This window comes from Eupeodes corollae, chromosome 1 (assembly GCF_945859685.1).
Source record: "Eupeodes corollae chromosome 1, idEupCoro1.1, whole genome shotgun sequence".
Classification (NCBI taxonomy): Eukaryota; Metazoa; Arthropoda; class Insecta; order Diptera; family Syrphidae; genus Eupeodes; species Eupeodes corollae.
This window is the reverse complement of record NC_079147.1, coordinates 138,382,370-138,405,747: the sequence shown is the minus strand read 5'-3', so window position 1 is coordinate 138,405,747 and position 23,378 is coordinate 138,382,370. Positions and strand designations below refer to the sequence as shown.

Sequence of the window (23,378 nt, the reverse complement as noted above, 5' to 3'; positions counted from 1 at the left end):
TCAAACATTTGATAAATACTAACGTAAAATAAAATATTTCAGGAAACTAGTTTTGAGGTAATTCAATAACTATTTGTAGCACTTGAAGACCTTTTATGTTTTACCCAATCAAAAAAAAATAAACCCTTTTTTCTTAAACCAATTGCAGTGAAAAGGATATTAAATAAAATATCTTCAACTCCAAATTTCAAGGCCTTCCTTTCTTTTCCTTTTCTTGTGTTATCTTCCTTCCATATAAATGATAAGTTGCTTGAAACTCAATTTCTTTGAGGTACATGCATCTAATAAAAGACCAATATAACAAAATCAAAAAAATTCCCTTTAACTGCTCATTCAAATAAATTCCCTATGATCTTTAATCTAGCCCCTAACAGATGGAGCAGTATTCTATTTAAATGCTTTCCCTTTCCTTTAACCGAAATTGAAAACATTTTTTGTATTCTTTGGCACCATAATTCGTTTCTGCAAAACAAACTTCAACTGCTTTGCAGACGCAGTGTGTGCAAGTTTTTCACAGTATATCGTATCATGGTAGAATATTTGAAATTCCTCTAAAATAAACAACTTTTTGAATTGTGAATTGTGATTAGTTATTCAAATAATCTTTCTACAATTATTGCTATTTGTGGAGTAAATCATAGTAAATAGTGTAATCTCAATTTGATATATTTCGAAATCATCGCAGATACCAGAGTTTATGCCTACCTATGTACATATATTTTATTATCATTTGAAAAATCGATGCTTTGTCATTATATTAAAAACATGAAGAGAAACAACAACAAAAACAAGAGCCAATCAACCCAACTTTCACTTTCAAAAACCTGTTAGTTTATAAAGCTTATAGCTACAAATGTACAAAGCCAGAGACTCTGACTCTTCGTCTCTTTGACTTGTCTATTACGCGAGATGAAAATTCGGCATCGTTACGAAGGTGTGGAGGTAGAATTTGCAAATTGCAGCACTTGGATTAGGAATCGAATTCGGATTCGGGTGTTGATGTGATTGAAGTCGATCTAAATCTAAAGGTTGAATATTGTTGACTCCTTTATGTTGCGCGGGTATCTAAAAAGTTTTTAAACAAAACATGGCCAATCTTTTTTGTTATCGACCTATTCGATGGCTAAAATTGTCAACACTTTTGGCAATTGTTTTTTATTTATTTTTCATTGGAGTCACATTTAACGTTACCATTGGTTCGATGAATAAATTAATCTACTCGAAGAAACATAACACATTGGCTCCTAATTCTGCGGAAGAAAAAGATCAGGATAATTCAAGTGAACGTCTATTGGAACCGGAAACTGTTATTTTGGCGGCAAGTTCAACAGATGAATTGCAAATTTTGGAAAAGGCATTTAAAAGGTATGCAGCTATATGCACATTGTTCATTTCGTAGGCCGTTAAACGTTTTTAAAAAATTAGGTTTTTGTATATGAATAGTTTAAATACACAAAGTAGCTCGTGCTAAAATGTCAAAAGCTCATGAGGTAATAAAAAATGTTGTTATTGAATTTGCGTCACATTTCTCGATTGACTAGATGGAAACTGGTTTTGAATGTCATTTGAAAATAGTTTTACAGCATAAACATGTTGGATTTAATTTAATTGAAATAAAATTAAATATTTAGTATTTAGGCAGATATTTTGAAGCTTATTTTTATATAGTAGGCACCTTACCTGTACAACAGCTAACAACTTAATTTTTTTTTTCGGACTTGTCAAGAACCATTCAAGATCATAATTTAATTTATTTCTTATATTAAAGATCTGAATACCATCTATTGTCTACCACAAGAAAAACGCCTTATTTTAGCAAACAAAGAACATTTAATAACACAAAATATAAAAATCAAATAACATTAAGCGTAAAAAACATAAATATAGGCAAATTTTAATATTTTGTAGCATAATACTTATTCTTAATAACATGCTTAAGTCAATTAGACATGAACTGGACAAGTTCTTTCGTTGTTCCGTTAGATATTTTGTCCCATTCTTGCAGAATCTGTTCTTTAAGGTTTAAGCACTCTTGCATTACTTATGGTCAGTTTAATCAGTTCCTGGTCCAAATGAGCCCATACATACATTGGGTTAATATCTGGTGATTAGGGTGACGTTTCCATGACCTTAGGACAATTATAAAGCAGCCACAACTTGGTATTATGTGTTGAATTGTAGCTGAATTCAGCCACCTCAATATCTTTTAAGTTATTACTGAACACAACCTTTTCTACTGTATTCAAAAACCAACTGTGTAGTTAGTCTGTTTCGTTTTTTAAAAAGGAATAAAGTTGTGAAGTGTTTCTTTGTTAAAATTGTTTGTTTTATTTAAATCAATCCAATAGGTTATGGGACCAGTAATTCGCTGTTCTATAAATATTTCTTCTCGGATTAAAGAAATTTCAATTCAATGTTTTTTGAAGAACTCAATTTAATTTTTTTGAAGTGCGCATTATTTTTATTCTTTTTTTTCTCGTTCATATTGTGCTTGTCTGCTAAGGCTAACGGTTCTTGATTATGCATTTGTGTGTGTACGCCTAAACATAAAACTATTTGTGTCTCACTCTCGTGTTTCGTTTTTTTACTCGAATCAAATTCGTCTAGACATCTGCGATCTGCCTATATACAGATAACAAACAAAGAAAAAGAGAAAACAAAAAAACAGAAAAGTATCGACAACAACACACATTCGTGTGCAACTGTTTTTTGTGTTCTGTTAGAGAAAACAAAAAAATTTTGTCGCTGATCGGAAAAGTTTTTGTCTATCATTATCATTATGGAAAAGAAAAAGAATATCAAAGTTTTCGACGGTGAAAAATACAGTGTATGGAAGATAAGAATGCGTGCTTTACTCAGTGAACTCGACGTTATTAAAGTAATAGACTACGAAACTCCGAAAGTTATAAATGATGAGTGGAAAAGGGCTGAGCGTATTGCGAAAGGCACAATCGTGGAGTACTTGTCCGATTCTTTTTTAAATTTTGCTAAGCAAGAGTATACCGCGAAAAACGTTTTTAGAAGTCTTGACAAAGTGTATGAGAGAAAAAGTCTCGCTACTCAATTGGCGCTTCGTAAGAAACTTTTAACTTTCAAACTTCAAGGTAACACCCCCCTCTCGAAACATTTTTTAATGATTGACGAGTTATTTGCCGAGTTGTCAGCTGCGGGTGCTAAACTACAAGAAGCGGACAAAATTTCTCATCTTTTTATTACACTCCCTTCTTCGTACGATGGTGTTGTAACCGCAATTGAAACCTTAGCGGAAGACAATTTAACACTAGCCTTTGTTAAAACGCGGTTGCTTGACCACGAAGTTAAATTGGCTGCCGAGAATCGTGATACAAGTTTAAAAGTTCTTCACGTAGAAACTCGAACTTCGACCTTTAAAAATAAACCTAATATCGGTACTTCAAACTTTAAATTTAATAAAAATTTCAATCACGGTTCGAAACAAAAATATAAACCAAACAAAAAAACAAATAACAATAACATAAAGTGTTACCATTGTGGTAGAAAAGGACACACAATAAACGACTGCTTTTATTATAAAAGGGGAAACTTAAACAAAAATAATAATTACAACAAAAAAATCGTCCAGACAGCTCAGTCTAATGAGCCTTCGACTGCAAATAATGAATCTTTAAGTTTCGCATTTATGGCTGGTGTCAATATCTTGACAAATGGATCAAATTTGTCATTCCTCTTGGACTCTGGAGCATCAGACCATATAATAAACAAGGAGGAATACACTAAAGAGTTCGTGGATTTGAAGCCGCCAATCAAAATATATATTGCCAAAAATGGTGCATACATATCTGCCACTAAGAAAGGCAATCTCAGTGTTACTAGCAATATTGGTGTAGAGGGTATAATTGAGGACGTGCTTTACTGCCCTGATGTCCCATACAATTTGCTGTCTGTGCGAAAAATGCAACAAGCTGGAATGACAATTATCTTCAATGAACACGGAGTAACAATAAATAAAGGTGGTAAAATGATTATTGAGGGTAAGAGTTTTAATAATTTATTTAGCATTGATTTTCAAATAAATGATAAAAAAGCATTTAGTACACAAAAGGGAAATTATCAATTGTGGCATCAGCGTTTGGGCCATATAGGAAAATCTAAATTTATTGAAATGATAAAAAAAAGCATGGTAAATGATATAAATCAGATTGAGAATATATCTCCAAATGACAGTCTATGTGAAGCATGCATAAATGGTAAACAAAGTAGATTACCCTTTGAAAATAAAAAAAATAAAAATTATATTCAAAGACCTTTGTTTATTGTACATTCAGATGTATGTGGCCCAATAAATCCTGCAACAATTGATAATAAAAATTATTTTGTATTGTTTTTGGATGAAAATACACATTACTGTGTAACTTATTTAATATCCTATAAGTCAGATGTGTTTTCCGTTTTTAAAGATTTTGTAGCAAAAAGTGAAGCACATTTTAATCTGAAAGTTTCAAATCTTTATTGTGATAATGGGGGCGAGTATTTATCTCATGAAATGAAAGAATACTGTGTAGAAAAAGGCATTAGCTATCATTTAACGGTTCCACGAACCCCTCAATTAAATGGTGTATCAGAGAGAATGGTTAGAACAATAACTGAAAAGGCTCGTTCCATGTTGCATGGTGCTAGTTTGCCAGCTTTACTATGGGGTGAAGCAGTCTTAACTGCAACTTATTTAATAAATCTGTCTCCAACAAAAGCCTTAAAACAAGACAAAACGCCATATGAATTGTGGCATAGTAGAAAGCCTCAAATCAAATATCTTAAAGTTTTTGGTGCTACAGTCTATGTGCATAATAAAACCAGAACTACTAAATTTGAAGAGAAGTCTTGGAAAGCCATTTTGGTTGGATATGGGCCAAATGGTTACAAAGTTTTAAATGTGGATACTGAAAAGTTTGTAATGGTAAGAGATGTAATTGTCGATGAGACAGATTTCTTAGAATCTAGACCTGTACTTAAAATCAAAGCAATTAACTTTGAAAACTCCAATAAGAAAACTGATGCATCTGTCTTAAAATTATTTGAGTCAAAATCAGTAGAGTCTATTGAAAATGAAAACAAACTAGAAATGCCAAAATACACAGAAGAGGTAATCCCTCATAAAATACACAAATTAGATAATGAATTAATTAATAAATCTAATGATTTTTTGGAAACTGAGTGTTTACTTGATGGTAGTCCCTCAAAAATAGAAACTACTATTGATTTCAGAAAAAGTGATAGAACCAAAAAGCGGCCTATTTTGTATGATGATTATATATTGAGTGCTCAATCTATAGTATGTACGATTCCTACTTCCTATAGTGATATTCAAAATATGGAAGACAGATCCAAATGGGATAATGCTATTAAAGAAGAGCTTAATTCTCTTCTAGTTAGCAATGCATGGACCCTAGTATCTAAGCCTGAAAATAAAAACATTATTGATTGTAAGTGGGTATTTACAATTAAAAATGATGAAAATGGATTTCCTTTAAAATACAAAGCCCGTCTTGTTGCCCGCGGTTTTAATCAAGAATATTTACTAGATTATAACGAAACATTCGCACCTGTTGCAATAATTTCAAGCCTTAGATTTATTCTAGCATTTTCAAATCAGTTTAACTTACTGGTACATCATATGGATGTAAAGACAGCATTCCTCAATGGTATTTTAAAAGAGGAAATATATATGAAAGTTCCTGAGGGAGTCGCAAGCACAAGTAATCAAGTGTGTAGGTTAAATAAATCATTATATGGTTTAAAACAATCAGCAAGGTGTTGGTTTCAAATGTTTGAAGAAGCTCTAAAAGAAAAAGGTTTTAAAAATTCGTTAGTAGATCGATGTATATACATTCTAGACAGGGGACATTTTTCAAAAAATATATATGTAGTACTATATGTAGATGACCTTGTGATTGTGACAGCCAATATTGAAACAATGGAAAGTTTTAAAAAGTATTTGATGCATAAATTTCAAATGGTCGATTTGAAAGAAATTAAACTTTTTTTGGGAATTAGAATTCGAAGAAATAAGGAAATTTTAACACTAGACCAAAGTTCATACATAAAAACAGTTTTAAATAAATTTAAAATGCAGGATTGCAACGCTGTTAGTACTCCACTCGAAAATAGGTTAGATTATAAAGCTCTAAATTTAGAAGAATCTTATGATGCTCCTTGTAGAAATCTTGTTGGATGTTTGATGTATATAATGATATGCACACGACCTGACCTAAGTACAGCTGTTAATATATTAAGTAGATATTTAAATAAAAATAATAAAGAGCTTTGGCAATGCTTGAAAAGGGTATTACGGTATCTGAAAGGATCTATAGATTTGAAATTAACCTATACCCAATGTAGTTATACTGATATTTTGAGTGGTTATGTGGATTCTGATTGGGGAGGAAATGATGAAAGAGATAGAAAAAGTACAACTGGTTACCTTTTTAAATTGTTTGAACAATGTACAATATGCTGGAGTACGAAACGACAGCTATCCGTAGCAGCCTCCTCAACAGAGGCTGAATATATGGCTCTATTTGAAGCTGTAAGAGAGGCTCTATGGTTGAGGTCATTGGCAACTAGCATTCAAATTATTTTATTAAAACCTATAGTTATTTATGAAGACAATAATGGCTGTATAAGTATTGCAAATAATCCTACTAATCATAAGAGATCTAAACATATCGATATTAAATACCATTTTTCAAGAGAACAAATTGAAAAAAAAAAAAAAATAAATTATATTACATTCGTACAGGTGATCAGTTAGCTGATATTCTGACCAAGCTGTTGCCAGCAGTCAAATTTGTGGAGCTGAGAAATGGAATGGGGTTAAATAACTGAAAAATGATAACATTGATAAAAACTTTTAATATACAATTATTAAAATCTGGTAAGGTTTTTCTGGGTTTTTCCCTTACCCTTTGCAACAAATGTTGGATTTATTTTTGTCAAATCTCCCAGAAAAACAAAGAACATTAAATGAAACTTATTAAAACTGTAAACTTTAATGAAAATGAAACAAACCTTTAAATTCTTAATTAAAATATATAGTTTTTGAAATGAAATAGTTAATTTTAATTAATTTTGTATAAGTACCTAAGTGTGAATGAAGAAAAACGTTTTTTTTTGAGTATAAGTTGAAATTGAAGACATTTTTGATTTGATAAAAAAAAACTGATATGTATAAATATTTTTCAATTCATAATTAAGAAGTATCGTACAATTTTTTGTAAATTCATGTTAAGTAAATTTATGAATTTTAACTTGATTTTAAATAACTATTAAACAAATCAAATAAGTTAGTTTTTGAGGGGGGCTGTTGAATTGTAGCTGAATTCAGCCACCTCAATATCTTTTAAGTTATTGCTGAACACAACCTTTTCTACTGTATTCAAAAACCAACTGTGTAGTTAGTCTGTTTCGTTTTTTAAAAAGGAATAAAGTTGTGAAGTGTTTCTTTGTTAAAATTGTTTGTTTTATTTAAATCAATCCAATATTATGTGCCTTATGTTTGGGATCATTGTCCTGGTAAATAGTGAACTGGTTTTGCAGACCCAATTTACGTGTACTTTCACTCAAATTTAACTTTAAAATCTCTATATATTTCTTGTGGTCCATAATTCCTTTTATTACATGTAGTTTTCCTACCCTAGCCGCAGAAAAACAACCTCAAATCATCACTGATCCGCCCCCATGCTTGACAGTTGCGACAATATTTTCCGGAAGTAGCTCTGTATTGGGTTTCCGCCAAACCATTTGTCGTCCATATGAGCTAGATATTTTGAACTTTGACTCATCGGTAAAAATTACGTTTTCTAATAGTCGAAATTCTTTGATTGGTGCTCTTTTGCGAAATTTAACCGTTTCAACCTGTTCACAGAACTTATGAAAGGTTTTTTTCTGGCAACTCTACCGTTAAAACCGTGATAGCGAATGCAGATTCTCAACGTCGCGGTAGAAAACTGCTTGTTGAGTTCCTGTTGCAGCTTTTCAGCAAGTTTTGGTGCACTGATCCGGGGATTTTTCTTGATTTCGGGCATGATAATTATCGTTATGGTACTTTATTATCATTTTCCTCAGTTCAGCCGGTGTTTCGCACTGCTTTCTCTCCATTTTTTTTTTAATTTTAACTTTTTTTATACATTTAAGACACACAATAGAATTACTAAAACAATAAACTGATGAAAATATTTTTGACTTTTTTTTAACGCTTACTTAAAGTACATTTTGCGACTAAAGAAAACACTGTACGAATATGAATTTGATGTAAATTCTTAGTAAAATATTTTTAGATGACCAATAACGTTGGTAATGCATGAATTCAATTCATAAAAAATACTTATTTTTTATGAATTGGATACAAATTAAGTTTGTATTAAATAGAATAGAGTGTAGGAATATGAATTTGACCTAGAAGGACCTTTACAATAAATTATAATCACAAAGGCTGTTAAAAATGTCTAGGTCGGATTTCAATCACAACGACTTTATTTTAAAAAAGCTACGATGAGAATGCCCCAATTCTCATCGTTTGACTTTTCACTAGACGAAAATTATTTATTGTTTATGTTTCATTTTTAAACAATCCTTAACGACGTTTTCAAAGCTTATCGATCTGCTAATAACAAATTTTCAAAGTTTTAATTTGTAAATATCTTTATCTATCATGTAATTACATATATAGAATAAAGCCCACAAAAAAGACTAAACAAACATTTAACTCACAAATTATTGCAATGATTGTATTAAAAATTAAAAATCTTTACCAAAATTTAAATAATTTAGCTTACACTTTATAGTAGTTCAGTAGTTGTATAAATTAGACCATCATGCGTTAAATCCAGTAGTACTAATTTTTAGGTTAATATTTATAATGGTGAACTAATTAATAATCTAAGATCCCAACCTCGAGCGCAAAACGCAAGATGTTCAGAAATCAGAAAAACAGAGAAAATGTGTTCTTTTTTTCATTACTGATGTTTTTTACCCTGAAGGAAAATTTGTTTAATACGATCATGTTCTACGATTTTAAGGCAAATAAATTAACTAAAATAAAAAACTTAAGTTGTTTTCCTTTAATAATGTACAGGCACTCAAGGGGTTATTTATACCCTTTACATATTAACTTTTAAACACAGTTTGAGTGTTAAGAAAATAGGGAAGAATTTAAGAGGAGATACCGTTTATTTACCGTTCTTGAGAATAAAACTGTCCAAAAAATAGGTTGTGATGCGACCCACACTGATAACTTTAAATACTGTCTCTCGATTTGTTTTACTTAAAATTTTGTAGGTTTTCGTGTTTGGTTAAAAAGTTGTCACTTGAATTATTCAATATTTTTCATATAAAGAAATAATTTAATTTGAAAATCTAGTTGTGTTAAATAAATTTTTAGTCGAAAACACATTTAAACAAATTTAAGTAGCATTTCTTAAATTTTTACAAATTGGATGAATGAAATTAATTTGAGAGAAATTAAGAACCGAACATCATTTTTTACCAAATTTGCATTACCATTTTTGAAGATTTTATTTTTTTTATCAAAAAACAGACTGTTGGATATTTATAAAAAAAACTATTATAAAGAAAATAATATTTTCTGTGAAATAAATAAGTTTGAAGACAAAACTTTTAATTTTTGAAAAGCTATTTGTGTCGAAAGTAAATTTTTAAAAAGTTTAATGCCCAAGTTCATTAACAACTTTTAAACATTTAACAGGATTTTAAACTGTAAAATGGGATATTTTGGTTTCACCAAGCGTTTTTAAAGTAAACAAGCTTTTAAACACCTTTTAAAACTAAATGCCCATTTTTAGCTCACTAAATTTTAAAAGTGTCATTAAAATATGAATATGACAGATTGACGGCTGATGTTTTGTTTTGTAAAATTTTTATTCTCAATATTTGGAGATACAGAATGAAATTCAATTCATTACTATTACAAGAATCCATTTTCAGACTATGATGATATTGACTTCAAAATGAGGTTCTGACTTTACAAAGCATCTGTGGATCAGTTGTTGAGTTTGTTTGGTCATCATTTGGAGCATAAAACTAAGCGAAATAAACCCGTCAGTGCCTTAAATCAAGTGCTTATTACTTTAGATTTTATGCCACAGGATCTTTCCAAATCTGCGTAGGAGATATGTATGTTTAATATCTCAAAATCAACTGTTTATCGCATCGTACGAAAAGTAACCCACCATATAGCATTGATGAGACCGCAATTTATTACACTTCCTACTGATCGTCATGATATGATGAACGTTCAAAACAAATTCTACGGCTTGGCTAGATTTCCGAAAGTTATTGGTGCAATCGATTGCACACACATCAGAATTCAGTCACCGGTTGGAGCGGAAGCCGAATTTATAGGAACAGAAAAGGATGGTTTTCAATTAATACTCAATGCGTATGTGACAGTAATTTGAAATTCATTGATGTTGTGGCACGGTGGCCAGGAAGTGGGCATGATGCTTATATTCACTTCACTTCTCAATGCTAGATTTGAAAACAATGAATTTCCAAATTGTTATCTACTTGGTGATGGTGGCTATCCGTGTAGAAATTATTTATTGACCCCAATACTAAATCCTAATACTACAGTTCAGATTGCTTACAACAAATCTCAAATATAAACTAGAAATGTAATTGAAAGAGCTTTTGGGGTTTGGAAAAGGCGTTTTCCTTGCCTTACTATCGGTATGCGCATAGAAATAAAAACAATAATAGCAGTCATTGTTGCAACAGCAGTTTTGCATAATATCTATATTGAAATTGGAGACAAAGTGCCTCTAAATGATGCAGAAGTATTAGTACTAGCTTTTACAAACTTTGAATTAAAAATCGCAAACGAAAACAATACTGCAGCACGGAACCAACTAGTAGATACATTTTTCAACGGCTAAACGTATTTGAACAAGTTTCGTATGTAATATTGGTTCTTTTCTTTATAAAAAATTAAAAAAACTGTTGAGATTAACGCAATATATAAATAGGTATCTTTATTTTTGGATATATGTACATATAGAACTATTGGTAAGCTTGTTTGTATAGATCTTTTTCTTTAAGTTGAAGTTCGATCTCCTTAATTTTAAGCTCTACTTCAAGGATCTGTGGGTCCTTCTCCAATTTTTTTTCTTAAAGGAGCAAATTTCATCACATTTGTGAAGGTTGGTTTCAACCCTTTTGGTCATTCTTTCCTTTGCTCTTGCTTTTTGAACGAAGTTCTTTGAAGTTGATAGAGCAGGTGGCGATAACGCAATGATTTCACTAATGCCGTTCGACGGAGTCCGCATTGGAATCGTATACGTTGTCTTCGTGTGTGAACTGCAATCCCCCCATTCCAGCGATTTTTTCCTCCAGGCAACTCAGGGCTGAAGTTGATGGTCCACCACCAGTTTTATAGACTTCGGTCTGTAGAAAACAAAATATCATCAAAGAAGTTAGTAAGGTACATATGTATGTTGGTGTATAATTATGTACTATTTATAAATCATAGCACAGAAAACTTGGATTCAAATGCATTCACCTTTGAGGAACGTTAATTTAACTGTAGCTCAAATGACTTTATGTTTTTGAAAGAAAAACAAATTTTTCTTTGATTCAAGTTTTGAGTGTTGAAATTCTTTTGGTTCTTACCATATGAGTGGACATTTTTTCCTTCGTCTTATGCTTCAAGGACTCATATGTGCTTCTTAACTGCACAAAACTCCTTTACGAGTAGGTTGCTACTGTGGAGTTAAAGATATTTGTAATCTCCTGCCAAGTTTTGTTTTTTTTTTTCATCCACAGTCACCCCATCTGTGGCTTTATTTTCTATTGTGTTCTTAAATTGGGCAACAATATCTATCAACCCATTTTTTTCAGCCCCGGTATTATTTCATCCTCGTTCTCTTTTTTTAAATTCGTTGTCATATTTTATTTTTGAACTACACATATAATGCTTTCTCTTTTTTTCTCACAAAATTCGGTTAATAGAAAGAAAAAAGGAGTTTTATTTTTACAGGGTTGTGAAGAGGACTCAATTTTAACAAAAATATCCCTGAAATTTCCTATTTTAAACTTGGTGAAACTGACAAAATTTAAAAAGCATTTAGATAAAATGGAATCCATCGGGCATTAGTATTATTTTTTAGATTTTTCTCAAAATTATCCCGAATGTGGAAAACAATATCTCTTATTAGATAAAATTAGTTTGAAGCTAATATTTTTTAAAAGATAATTGAGTCGCAAATCTATTTTTACCAACTTTTATTAATTTTTTTAGGTTTTTATTCTTTACTGAATGTTGAAAACAATATTTGTCATAAGATAAAATTAGTTTAATATCTCAAAGTTTTGAAAAGATATTTAAGTCGAAAATCAATTTTTATCAACTTGTATTAATTTTTGATTAGGTTTTTAAATTTTAATAAAAAAAACTGTCAATTCGATTTCTTTCAAAATCTCACTGAATGTTGACAGCAATATTTAAAAAAAAATAAAATTAGTTATTTGAGTCGAAAATATTTTTTTTTTATTTTTTGTAAAAAAACTGTCAATTTGATTTTTCTCAAAATTGTACCGAATGTTGAAAACAATATTTCTTTTAAGTTAAAATTAGTTGGAATCCATTATCTCAAATTTTTAAAAGATATTTGAGCCAAAATTCAATTTTTACTAACTTTGAGTAATGTTTTTCATAGGTTTTTATCAATTCGATTTTTCTCAAAATTTTACCAGATGTTAAGAACTTTATTTTTCGTCACAAACATCTTGCTAAAAATCTTTTATTTCTACTCAGTGACCTTGAAACGTCGAGAAATGTCAAAATTATCAATTTGACAAATCGAACCCATTACAATAACTTCCTAGGAGAAGTTAATAACAAAACCTTAAACTCTTTTATATCATATTGGCTAGTCAAATAACTTTGACATCAAATTATAATATACAAGTATTGTTCAAATATGTAAGTACTTTGCGGAAGAATATTTTTTTTAATTAAATCTGTCTTTCCTTTTAAATAATTCTTAAATTGGATACAACTTAATTCATAATTCCCTTTGGAAAATAAAATGGACCTGATTATTTTAATTTTCATATTGTTTTTTTTGTGTGTTTCTGTAGAGGTATTAGACCCAGACTCTACGATTTTTAAAATGTTTTCCTACTGTATCATTTTTTATTGAAAAACTAGAAAATTTCAATCCATTCATCTCCAGCACTCATTTGGCTCTCCTTAGATTCAACAATTTTTTCTGAAGAAATGTAATTTTTTACACATGACAACTCATCGAAAACATCAGTGTCATTACAGAAATATTGCTTCTCTTTTTCATAATACACATTAAACTTAACTCCACTTTGTCCCAGGAAGGAGTGCAATCCTTACTCTTCATTTATTTTTGGTGTAAAGAATTTTTCAACAATGCAATAATTCCAACAGTCGAAGTGCATTGTCATAATTACTTTTGGAAAATGCCATATAACTAGAAAATGCAAAAAAGATGAGTTTCATTCACATTCACTGAAATATTTTTTACCATTAATTTCCAGTGGTGAGTCATCCTGTGCGCAAGTGTAGAGCATTAGTTTAACTTTACCTTTAAAGCCTAGTACATACTTCCTCGTGAAGTAAACGTTCGCCAGTGGAGAAAGTGAACTTTTGACATTGCTCACTGGTACACACTTGTGAGTACACGTTGTAAAATGCGGAAACCAAATGTCAAAGCTTCACCAACAGTTCCTGTACATTTTGCACGTGAATTGCCCGTGAACGAAAACTCTCCACTTTGTTCTCCACTCAGCTTCACGAGCAAGTTCACGGGTGAACCAAAAACTGAAATTTGTATGGGTTCACGAGATGGTTCACAAGTATGTACTAGGCTTAAGCCTAGTACATACTTCCTCGTGAAGTGAACGTTCGCCAGTGGAGAAAGTGAACTTTTGACATTGCTCACTGGTACACACTTGTGAGTACACGTTGTGAACATTTGACTTCAGCTTCACCAACAGTTCCCGTACATTTTGCACGTGAATTGCCCGTGAACGAAAACTCTCCACTTTGTTCTCCACTCAGCTTCACGAGCAAGTTCACGGGTGAACCAAAAACTGAAATTTGTATGGGTTCACGAGATGGTTCACAAGTATGTACTGGGCTTTAATATGATCTGATTTTTGTAATTGTAAAAATAATGAGCAATTTCTAAAATAATGAACATTTTTATGTTTTCCAACACACTATAGTTCATAATGAACATTTTCTTTAAATGATGAACTGTTCAATATAATAATGAACGGATGGTCACCGTACCTATAATGGTAGGAACCTTAAATTTCACTTCCTATTTATAATTATTTTTAAAAAAGTTTGCTTCAATTTATTTGTTATACTACTTGCTACTTTGTTATACTTATGCTACTAGTTTTGAAAAAAAAACTAGTCTAAACAATTCACAAATTTGACCTTCTTTATGAGAAGGTTATACATCTTTTGCTAACTTCTTATGACATTGTATTGATGTCGAGACAGTTTAGCTTCCATCATCATTGACAAAGCTTCTAAAGTAGACATTTTTTTAACTTATTACAATTTGCAATTTTTTTAAAAAAATCTGGGGATGATGTTACTTCTTTGACCAAATCAGCTTCTTGTTTTTGACCAGATGCTCGTAAGCTCATTTGAGCTGCAAAAACAAATTCAAATGTTGGAACAGTATTTCGTAACTCTGCCGTGCGCTTTTGTTTTATCTACTCACTACTGTTGGTAAAATCAAGTGCAGGGTGTCCAACGGATACTGTACTGAGCCAACTTTTTTCAGACGAAAAAAAACGTTTTTTCATTCGGTGTGAACCGGGATTTAAAATGTTTTAAAGCTATCTTTAAATTAGTAATGTGACTTGGGCTACAAAAACTTTAATATTTTATGTAGGATTAAACATCTGTGAACTTTTGATCAATGTTTGTTTGTTTGCTTAAAAAATAAATTTCGACCAATTTTTTTCTTGAGCATTGGAAATTTTGGTCTTCAGAACCTAAAAACAAATTGGAAAGTGCAAAATGAGAAATGGTTTTCAAAAAAGTAAGGAGTAGGCAAAATAACATTTAATTTAGTGTAGATGTCAATTTAATTAATTTTTTTTATTTAAAAAAATAAATAAAATGGAAAGCATAATATTTTTTTGGTAAAGTAAAAATTTTCACAACCTTTTTTTCATTTAAATAATTGTTTGAAAAGTTCAAAAATATTGTTAACTTGCAATTTAGAACAGAAAAGAAGGACTTTTGGTATAACAATTTTGAGATAAGTTTTTGAAAAAAAAATTGAAACACTTAAAAACAATTTTATAATAAAATTAAGCTATCAGAAATTGAATATTGTTCCTAAAATTTAGTTAAATAAATGTTTAAAAAGAAGTTAAAAATTTTGTCAGCTTTTTAAATATTAAGTGATGTGCTAGCGATCAGAAGTGTATTTCTTGTGCTCTCTTTTTAACCATTTTTTACTTCAACCTAAAACTTAATTTGTTTGCTTGCTAAGTTATAAGTTAACTCTAATATAAGTCCTTGTTTTGGAAAAGATCAAATCAAGTCAAATTAACTTAAAATTAGTAATTGTCAGTGATTTCTTTTTGTGAAATAATCCATTAATTTGGAAGGTTTAATCGCATTTTCTATTCACCTCTAAATATAAACTCACTCAAAAAATCTACCGCTTAAATTGTCAAACACAATATAAACATGACCCACCAACACAATATAAAAACAATGAAGCTGTCACGCTCTCCGCACACACCCGCACAAGTACAGACACGAGCAGGAAAGGCCAAAATTGCAAAAGACTCACCTAAAATATCAGCAACATCATCTGCATCATCAACACCATCGTTAACAACATCATCTTCACGACGAAACAAAAGATTGCTGAGGATGACTGTGACGTAAATGAACTAAACAAACAGTTCGTAAGTTCTGTTTCTGACACAAATAATGGTGTTGCGTTTGACACAAACTTTGAAAAAAGTAATGAGCTTCTCTCAAGTTTCAGTTTTAAAAGAGTTTTTGAAGTTGAGGTATTTAAGGCCGTAAAAGACATAAAATCGGACGCTATTGGACTAGACAATATGCATCCTAAGTTTGTAAAAATTATTCTTACTTTTATATCTCCTTTCTTGACACATATCTTTAATTCAATATTAACAAAGTCCTGTTACCCGAGTTCTTTCTTCTTCTTTGAAAACTCAGTATCTAAGCCATCGAACTCAGGCTGTTTTTGCTAACTCTAGGCTGTCGGATTTCCTCCCTACCCCTAATGGTGTGCCCCAGGGATCGATTTTAGGACCACTCTTATTCACACTTTTCAATAATGACCTTCCATCTGTACTCAGGCATTGCAAAATTCATATGTATGCTGACGACGACGTTCAAATTCATTTGAGCTACAAAATCGGCATGGTTGAAGACGCAACTGCCAGAATAAATGAAGATTTGATGTGTATAAACCAGTGGTCCAGGGAGAATCATCTTAAACTTACCCTAAGAAATGTCAGGCAATCGTCATCAGTAACACTGCAATAGATACTTCTTATTTCCCTAGTATTGAACTTGAGGGGAAAACCTTAAGCTACGTTAGAACAGTTAAGAATCTTGGGATTGTTTTTAACCAAAAACTTACATGGGACGATCACTTGACTTGTGCCGTTGGTCGAATATATGCTGCTTTGCAGGTTTTATATATATCTGCCAGTTGTCTTCCAGTCTCAACAAAAATGACTATAGCAAAATCTCTTGTCCTACCAATACTTTTCTATGGCAGTAACATTTTCTGTGTCGTTGACAGCGCTAATAAACGAAAACTTCAAGTCGCGTTTAATAATGTTGTTCGCTTTATTTATGACTTGCGACGGTTCGATCATGTTTCGATGCAAGCAAGTAGTGTTTTCAACATGACCTTCAACAACTACATAAACTATCAAACTTTGACATTTCTTTTTAGACTTATTCATACTAGATCTCCTGAATATCTAAACGAAAGGCTTAGGTTCCCAGTATCACAAAGAAGTAATGTTCTAATTGTCCCTTCTTTCAAATTCAGAAATTCAAAACAACAGTTCTTTGTACATGCTGTTGCCCTATGGAACTCCTTGCCTGCTAACCTGAGAGGGATATACAGCAGCACTCGTTTTGAGAACTCTTTAAAGAACTTATACAAATGCTGAAAATGTTTCCAAAATAAAAATCACTTTGTCTTAGAATTTAAAAATTTATGTTATTTAATTTTTCATCATGACCATTTATCTAAAAATAAATTTTCTCTTAACTTCAAGCAAATTGTAAATTTAGCATAATAATTTGATTCCTCTTTTTAATTTGATCAAATTTAAATCTGAACATAATAAGTATTAAAAATAAGACTCTATGTTTTAAAATGCTTAATGATAATAAATAAATACAAAAATACAAAAAATACCTTTATTTTAAAAAATTATAAACAAATATTTGGGGCAAAAGTCAAAAATGTTTGTTTTTTTGGTAGTATATGTAGGTATATTGTTCCTGAAACTTTTCCCACTTTCAGACCTGTTTGGGTTTTGCCCCAACAGAAGATATAAAGTGAAAAGTAAAAAAAAAGCCTTAACAAAATTTCTTCTTTTAATTTCAATTATTTCAACACAAAGATTTCTTTTTTATATTTTTAAACTTCAATCAAGGTATGTAGATTACCTTCATTTAGGTGTGACATTTTTTAAAACTTTTTTCCGATCTTAATTTTGATTTTTTGGATTAAACTAAAGTTAATTTTTTGTAGCACTTTTTAAATGAGCGATTTTCGCACATTAAAAGTCTACTTTGATGGGCTGTATAACTTTTATTTATTGATGCAGGAATTCATAAGTATAGCGAAATTTGACTGATAATACATTAAAAGACAAATTTAATAAACAAGAAATTTTGATATTTTAATTAACTTATTTGAATATACATAATACAAAAAATAGAAAACTTTAAGAAATTACAATATAAAAAAACATCAAGAACTATCAAAACACCAAAAACAATCTGGAAAATCTACCGGTTTTCCTTGGCAGACAAAGCCCTCCCCAAAAGTCTCGCAATTACTTCTTTGGTGTATCACTTGACATTACACCCATAAAAAAAGAGGCTGGGATGCGACCCACACTGATAACTTCCCATCCCGTCTGTCGATTTGTCTTGCTTAAAAGTTTGTCTTTATGTACTCGTATCAATTTTTACCAAATTTGCGTACTCTTTTTGTAGATTTTATTTTTTATATGAAAAAACGGACTGTTGGATTTTTATATAAAAATTACTGAATATCGAAAACAATATTTTCTGTGAAATAAAATAAGTTTCAAGCCAATATTTTTAAGTTTTGAAAAGCTATTTGAGTCGAAAATAAATTTTTACCAAGTTTTAGTATTGTTTTTATTTTAGAGTTTTATTTTTTGTAAAAAAAACTGTCAATTCGATTTTTAAAAATTTTACCAACAATATTTCTTATGAGATAAAATTACTTTAAAGCCAATACTTAAAATTTTTAAAGAGATATTTAAATCGAAAATCAATTTTTACCAACTTTTATACATTTTTTTTTAGGTTTTTATTTTTTGTAAGAAAACCGTCAATTCGATTTTTTTCAAACTTTAATTGAATGTTGACAGCAAGATTTTTTGAAAGATAAAAGTTAATTAAAGACAATATCTCAAAGTTTTGAAAAGATATTTGAGTCGAAAATCAATTTTTACCAACTTTTATAATTTTTTTTTTAGGTTTTTATTTTTTGTAAAAAAACTGTCAATTCGATTTTTTTCAAACTTTAACTGAATGTTGACAACAAGATTTTTTGAAAGATAAAAGTAAATAAAAGCCAATATCTCAAAGTTTTGAAAAGATATTTGAGTCGAAAATCAATTTTTACCAACTTTTATAAATTTTTTTTTTAGGTTTTTATTTTTTGTAAAAAAACTGTCAATTCGATTTTTTTTAAAACTTTAACTGAATGTTGACAACAAGATTTTTCGAAAGATAAAAGTAAATAAAAGCCAATATCTCAAAGTTTTGAAAAGATATTTGAGTCGAAAATCCATTTTTACCAACTTTTATAAATTTTTTTTTAGGTTTTTATTTTTTTGTAAAAAAAACTGTCAATTCGATTTTTTTCAAACTTTAATTGTATGTTGACAACAAGATTTTTTGAAAGATAAAAGTAAATTAAAGCCAATATCTCAAAGTTTTGAAAAGATATTCGAGTCGAAAATCAATTTTTACCAACTTTTATAAATTTTTTTTTTTAGGTTTTTATTTTTTGTAAAAAAAAACTGTCAATTCGATTTTTCTCAAAATTTTTCAGAATGTTGAAAACAAAATTTCTTATAAGATAAAATAAGTTTGAAGCCTTAATTTCAAGTTTTTGAAAAGATATTTAAATCGATATTCAATTTTTACGAACTTTGAGTAATGTTTTTTTTTTATATTTTTATTTTTTATAAAAAAACTGTCAATTAGATTTTTCTCAAATTTTTTTTTTCAGTTTTATTGATTTAAAAAAAAAACCGTTATATTGATTTTTTTTCAAAAAATATACCTGTTTGGTATCACGTTCCAATCTATTATATAAAATTTAATTCAAGTCTCTAGCGTTTTTGGTTCGTAAGATATTTAGGGTTAACCAAAATTTTCACCTTTTTTTCAAACTGCTATGGTAAAAAAACCACCCACGCAATTTTCTTGAGAGCCCTTTCTGCATCTTTCTGACGACGAAAAAAACGTCGCGAACGTACGGACGTACGGACGTACAAACGTACGTACACACGCACGCACAGACATCTTTCTAAAAATCTTTTATTTCGACTCTAGGGACCTTGAAACGTCGAGAAATGTCAAAATTTTCAATTTGACAAATCGGACCCATTCAATAACTTCCTATGGGAAGTTAATAAGGCGAAAACCATTTGTATCCTAGCTACAGAAACAAATAGAGCACTATGTGTGGTTCGTTTCTAGGGGAAATATCTCGCTTCCCACGCCCGAGATTGCAAAGAATTCCACGGAATCTTATCAAATAGCCGGTAACATAATTTTCCACACTCGTTTGTGGCACGCACAAAAATTAAAATCAATATTTCGCTTGACGAGTGGAATTTTAACACAAAAAAAATATAAATGCTCCGGAAGCTCTTGAGCGTCGCTTCGCTCGACCCCAAGCTCTTGACTGATAATGATAATCGAAGAGTGATAGTTAAAAAACGAAAGCATCGAAAACCAGTGACTGTTTGGTGCAGTTTATGGCCTGGTGGCACCATCGGGTCGTATTTTTTCCAAAACCACCCTTTAGTTGTTTTCTTCAGTGCAGACTATGTCGAGTTTTTCCCTAAATAAACCGTATCTGCGACACTCGTCGCTTTTTTTATTTCATCAAAAGAAAAAAGCAGCTGATGCTCATCAGTTGCTGGGTTGAAACTTATAAAGATGTCGAAAAATTACTCGCCGAATCCAATGGCCAATATTTCGAAAACATTTTTCAAAAATTAAATGTTTTTATCGACAAAACCCGGTAAGATAAGATAAGAATTTCATGAAACGAGTTCAGAATTTAAATAAAATTACATTATGCAAACGTTTTTAAAATTTTATTTAATTAAATACATTTTCATTAAATTATTTTTCAGTGCTGACAAAAATCGAGACTCATTTCTCGATATTCAAGAGCTTGCCAAGTATATCAATCGAAAAATAATTGAACACATTGAATGGGCCATTCAAACAAATCCCATTGAGTTTAGCAGAGTAGACAAGGATCCTGGTGACGGTTTAATAACATGGGAGGAATATCACACTTTTTTCCTAAAAGAGCACGGCCTTGATGAGAACGAAATTAAAGACCACAGTGAAGTGAAACATCCAAGTCTGGATCGCAAGGCAAAAGAAGAAATGATGCGTGACAAAGCACGTTGGTCAGAGGCTGCTCGCATCGATCTATTCAGTTTGACTCTCGATGAATATTTAGCTTTTCGTCATCCTGAATCCAGTACTGCGAATTTACTTAGTTTGGTTGACGATCTCTTGAGGCTTTTCGACATAGATGGCGATGATCAGTTGTCGATAGAAGAATTTTCGGATGTTACAGTTGACGATGATGATGATGTTTATAGGAGATCTGTTATATCAAAGACTGTCGAAGAGCGTCGAGAAGAATTCAAGCGAATTATTGATAAAAATAACGATGCTCGAGCGGACAGAGGTGAACTTCTCAACTATGTTAATCCAAGACATCCTAGATATGCTGTTCAAGAAGCAGCTACACTAATAAGTCTTACTGATTCTAATAAGGACGGAAAGTTATCTCTTAGAGAGGTAAGCGAGTTATGCCAATATTCTAATATCTCTTAATTAATTTGAATTTTTGTTTTTCAGATTCAAGATAGCGCTAAAATCTTCCTGCAATCTAAAATGATTGACACTGCAAATAGTTTTCATGAAGAATTTTAGGAACTATTTGTAACCTATCTGTCAATTCATACAAATAATACTCTTCAATTCTCAGCACAATTTGATTCTCATGTTCAATTTCAATCACCGTCCTGGGCAATATTTTCATATAACTACCTATACCTACATACGCAAAAACACATACCTATACATATATACACACATATATTTCAGCATTTAAGTGTAATTTAACTTCAACTAATCGGTCAAGTGATACTATTAATGGGATCGTATAGTTTCTAAAAACAATGTAGAGCCGTAGACTTACAATTTTGTTATCAATGTATTTTAAAATGTTTTAATTTTTAAGATTATTATTATAATTATTATCAAATATAAATCGAATTAATGTTTGAATTTTTAATATGGATTAAAAATGTGGTTTTGTTTGTAGTTTTTTTGTCTTGCAAAAATTATATAAGTAGGACGTCCCCTCTATCAATTTTTTAACTAGATACATATGGCTTAATTTTGCTAAAAAGGATACAGTTTTTATTTTGTTTAACGTTTAATATGTAGCCCTATTATAGCTATCAACTTTGTCGATGTTGGTGAATTTTACCATTATTGTCAATTTGTTGACATATTTGGTTTTTAGGATAGATGCACGTCAATTTTCATATCAACCACAAGTTCTTGGTTCATACCTCTAAAATACGTTTTAATTTTGAATTCCCTTAATAGAATAAAATATATATCTAATATATAAAATTCTCCTGTCACAGTGTTAGTTGTCATACTCCTCCGAAACGGCTTAACCAATTTCAATTAAATTTTGTATCAACATCGTACACGGTGCAACGGTCTTACGATGGTATTCAGTGACGCTATGTACAATGAAGCATTGATTGCTATTGAGGATCTTTGCATTATCATTGCCAACTTACCACTCAGTCATTTCGGTATGCATTCACCAAATCGAAATGTATCTTATTTAAAAGACAATGAATTGAATCGTGAACTACAATACAATACTGTAGAACGAGGTGAGTCACTTTTTGATTTTATTATTGAAAATAATATGATCATTTGTAACAGAAGCAATACTCCCACTTTCGTCTTTCCGAGCTCGGAAATTTATGATGGCTGGGATGATGTGCTTGATGTTACTTTAGTAAACAACCGTAATTTATTAGTGGAGAATTGGAGAGTTTCCCCTTTGAATTCGTTTTCGGATCACAAGTGGATTTTTTTTTCAAATTAATTTCGAGTCAAAAAACCCTCCACCTTACAGAAATCCCAAAAGAACTGACTGGACGAAATTCAGTCAAATTGCGAATTCCAAACTAAGCAACTTACCGAATCTCACTGAATCGATAGGAGACCTTGAATCAAAGGTGAAAACCTTTGAAACTTCTATAAGTAAAGCTTTTAGAGCCTCTTGCCCAGTTAAATATAGCCGTAAAACCCTTACAAACAAGCCCTGTCATCAGCCAAAAGACAAGGCTGGAGAGAATACTGTCAATCAATCGAAGACATAAAGGACTCCGCAAGGTTCAGCAAAGTTTTATCGAAGGAACATTGTAATCCTTCATTTCTAAAAAAAGCCTGATGGAACCTGGACAGCCTCTCCAGCCGAATCTCTTGAGCTACTGATGAAGACGCACCACAGAGCTAAACGTAGCTCATATGGAGCAAGTCAATTCCGTTATAACCAGAGAAAATATTTTGTGGGCCATCAATACTTTTTCTCCATATAAATCCCCAGGCATGGATGGCATACTGCCAGTTATGATCAAAAGTTGCATGATGTGGCAGCTCCATGGCTGGAAGAAATTTTCAAAGGATGTCTCCTTCTCAAACATGTGCCCATGTCGTGTAGACAGGTCAAAGTAGTTTTTATCCCGAAAGTGGGTAGGCGAGG

At 31.0% G+C, this 23,378-nt stretch overlaps 1 protein-coding gene across 1 annotated transcript; it reads left to right on the top strand.

Moving 5' to 3' along the window:
• Positions 1 to 480: 480 nt before the first annotated feature.
• LOC129940060 (45 kDa calcium-binding protein) lies at positions 481 to 21,878 on the top strand. The gene is made up of 3 exons (XM_056048287.1): positions 481 to 1,365; positions 20,695 to 21,379; positions 21,440 to 21,878. Exons 1-3 carry the CDS (start codon positions 1,088 to 1,090, stop codon positions 21,512 to 21,514), a joined length of 1,038 nt encoding a protein of 345 aa, XP_055904262.1. The 5' UTR covers positions 481 to 1,087; the 3' UTR covers positions 21,515 to 21,878.
• Positions 21,879 to 23,378: the final 1,500 nt, after the last annotated feature.

Excerpts from the sequence above, each read along its gene's own strand:
- LOC129940060 (XM_056048287.1), top strand. The coding sequence starts at position 1,088 with ATGGCCAATCTTTTTTGTTATCGACCTATTCGATGGCTAAAATTGTCA. Across the intron at positions 1,366-20,694 it reads TTGGAAAAGGCATTTAAAAG|TGCTGACAAAAATCGAGACT; the intron begins GTATGCAGCTAT and ends ATTATTTTTCAG. Across the intron at positions 21,380-21,439 it reads GAAAGTTATCTCTTAGAGAG|ATTCAAGATAGCGCTAAAAT; the intron begins GTAAGCGAGTTA and ends TTTGTTTTTCAG.